Genomic DNA, 2,572 nt, shown 5'->3' with positions numbered 1-2,572 from the left:
GGCAGGGCAGGGCCGCCCCGCCCCTCCCCGGCACGCACCCGAGCTCTGCCCTGCAGCGCGGCGGGGGCCGGCGCCGGGTGGCTAGGGCACGTGTGCGCCTCTGTGAGTGCGTGGGTGTGCACGCGTGGGTGTGCGTGTGGGTGCATGCGGGTGTGCCCCTGCGTGCATGCATGTGCCTGTGCGTTTCCACACGCGGGCATGCCTGTGTATGTGCCTGCATGGGGGTGTGCCTCTGCATGCATGTGCGTGTGTGGGGGTTCACACGCTTGCATGCATGTGTGTGTGTGCATGCATGTCTGTGCATATGTGTATGTCTATGTGTGTGTGTGTGTGTGCACGTCTATGCATGTGTATGTGTGTGTGTGTGTGCATGCATGCGGGCCAGCAGTGAGGGTGCATCTCCTCACCACCCCCTTGCTGCACACTGGCCGTTTCCCCCAGCGGGCAGCCGCCCCCAGGGGCCCCACACTTTCCCCCAGCTGTGGCTCCCCCCCAGGGCTGCCCCAGCCCCACCAACAGGCCCGAGTCCCTCTGGCGTGCCCGGTCACCCCTCCTGCTCCCTACACCTGCTGCAGGCACCCTGGTGCTGCACGCTGCCAGCCCCCTCCCCTCCCAGTGCAGGCGGTTGCGGCCATCGAGCTGCCGGGGACGTTATCCAGCTGGCGGGGACCAGGCCAGGGAGGCCCAGCGGGGACCAGGCCAGGGAGGCCCAGCGTGCTATTTTAACCCCCCTGCTCTGGGCTTTGTTGCAGCTGGCGCGGGCCCTGCAGAGGCCAGGCTGCCAAGCTGGCCATGCCGCAGCAGGGCCATTTCGGCCAGGTGCTCAGCATCGCTGTCCCTCTGCCCTTGTCCTCCTCCCCGGCACGGGCCGGCCTGGCCCCTAGTCCCTGCTCTGCTCTGCTCAGCTCCCTCACGTGTAACATGGCTGCTGAATATTTAATGCAAACAGCGCTCCCTTCCCAGCCACCTCCTGGCATGTTTGCACTGAAAACACCTGTCTGGAGGGGGAGGGAGAGGCAGGGCCAGTGCGGGGGGGGGGGGGGGGGAGCCACTGCCGGGCACCTGGGGGCTGCGAGGGGCCCATATAACCCCATGCAGCCCTGGAAGTGCTTTACAGCAAGGCTAGTATCACTCTCCCTGTCTGCTAGGGGGGCACTGACACGCTGAGAGTGGGCTATGCACTGCATTACCGTGTGTCCCAGCCAGGGGCGAGCTGGAGGAGGCTGTGTCCCGACCTTGCAGCCGGCACCCAAGGGCCACAGCATCCTGCCCCAGGAACCAAACTCCTGCCTCGGGTCTTATCCTTCCTGAATGGTGCTGCTACCTGGCAGGAAAACAGAAAAAAAAAGTAAAAAGGTATTTTAATGTGCCATTAGAACTATCAGTTTAATCTATTCCATGATCACACTTATCTAACGAACCTTGATCCCACGGTATCATTACAGGACAGTTAAAGATACATGTGCATCCTACCTGCGTGTCTCCATATCATACTTGGATTTATTTTAACTCTGAATTTCCTATTTAGTTCCAATACCATATTGCACATATTTTCTTACCTTTAAGTTACTGACATGTCCTCTCAACTTCAAGTCCTCCTTTTTTTCTTTTTTGTCTGGGAAGCTAGATGAATACATATAGGCTAGTCCTTTCTTGGTATCTCATAGCAGATGCATGTTCTGGAGGTCACTGGTGAATGACCTTGCCTGAAATTGCAGTCCAGCTAACCAACATGCACGCTCTTCCTGGATCTCAAGAAGAGGTAGTCAGGCCACCATAACCCTCTCTCTAAGCCATTAAACTAGCAGTCAGGGAACAAGTCGTAATGTGGCACTTGTCCCTGGACTGGATACTCTGCACAGTCAACTCTGTTCAAGCAATCCACAGCTCCTATCCAGAACCAGCCCCTGGAGCAACCAGCACAGAGACCTGTTTTGTTGGGCCATCAGACTTAGCCTGCTGGGGCCACACAGGCCAGATGCCCTCCAGGCCATTCCACCATTAATGGCAGTGGCTAAGCTTGACTCCTGTAGCTTTAGGCATACATCCAGATTTCTCAAAGCTGTGTAGGCTTATGGATTAGAAAGAGGACAAGTATCATGAGGGATGTATAGAGAGTCTGCATGCCTAGAAGGCTGTGTATGTTTAAGTGTGAGTGTCCAGTTTGCTGAAGGCTGCAAGAAATGCTGTGCATGATCAAAGACAGCCATGTGTGCCACATGGATTTGCATCCTAGGTTAGGAGACTCAACTCTCAATGACATTCATGTGATGAAAAATGGCTGACCAACTAGAGCAGAAGAGAATAAATGGCATCTCCCTTTCCTCCTTAGTGTCTGGTCAAAGCTGTTTTTTAAAAAGACCTGTTGTTAGAGGGTGGTAGCAAAAGCAAACAGGCAGAAGTGTCTGATACCAAAGTCCTACATCTACCATATAGCGAGAGAAGTATCAATTGCAAGTCAAGAAGGCTGTGATTACAACCAGGCCAATAAATAGAAGAGCTCTGCAGGAGGAAAACCCACCTATCTTTAACTTCTAGACTTCAGCACAATTTCCTTTGTAGCCAACTAGAC

The 2,572-nt window shown here is 55.0% G+C and overlaps 1 protein-coding gene across 1 annotated transcript in view; it reads right to left on the bottom strand.

Annotated features, from left to right (window-relative positions):
- The window catches only part of ATP1B1 (ATPase Na+/K+ transporting subunit beta 1), a 17,162-nt gene extending 15,525 nt beyond the window's left edge, over positions 1-1,637 (bottom strand). The window contains exons 1-2 of the mRNA XM_026075921.1: positions 1,560-1,637; positions 1,191-1,320 (exon numbers count right to left, since the gene is read on the bottom strand). Of these exons, the coding sequence (XP_025931706.1) occupies positions 1,191-1,320; positions 1,560-1,637 (208 nt within the window). The remainder of the gene's footprint in view (positions 1-1,190; positions 1,321-1,559) is intronic.
- Positions 1,638-2,572: the final 935 nt, after the last annotated feature.

The sequence above is a fragment of the Apteryx rowi genome, unplaced genomic scaffold (genome assembly GCF_003343035.1).
Source record: "Apteryx rowi isolate R43461 unplaced genomic scaffold, aptRow1 scaffold_413, whole genome shotgun sequence".
NCBI lineage: Eukaryota > Metazoa > Chordata > Aves > Apterygiformes > Apterygidae > Apteryx > Apteryx rowi.
Note: the sequence above shows the minus strand (reverse complement) of the source record. Positions and strands in the feature narration are given on the sequence as shown.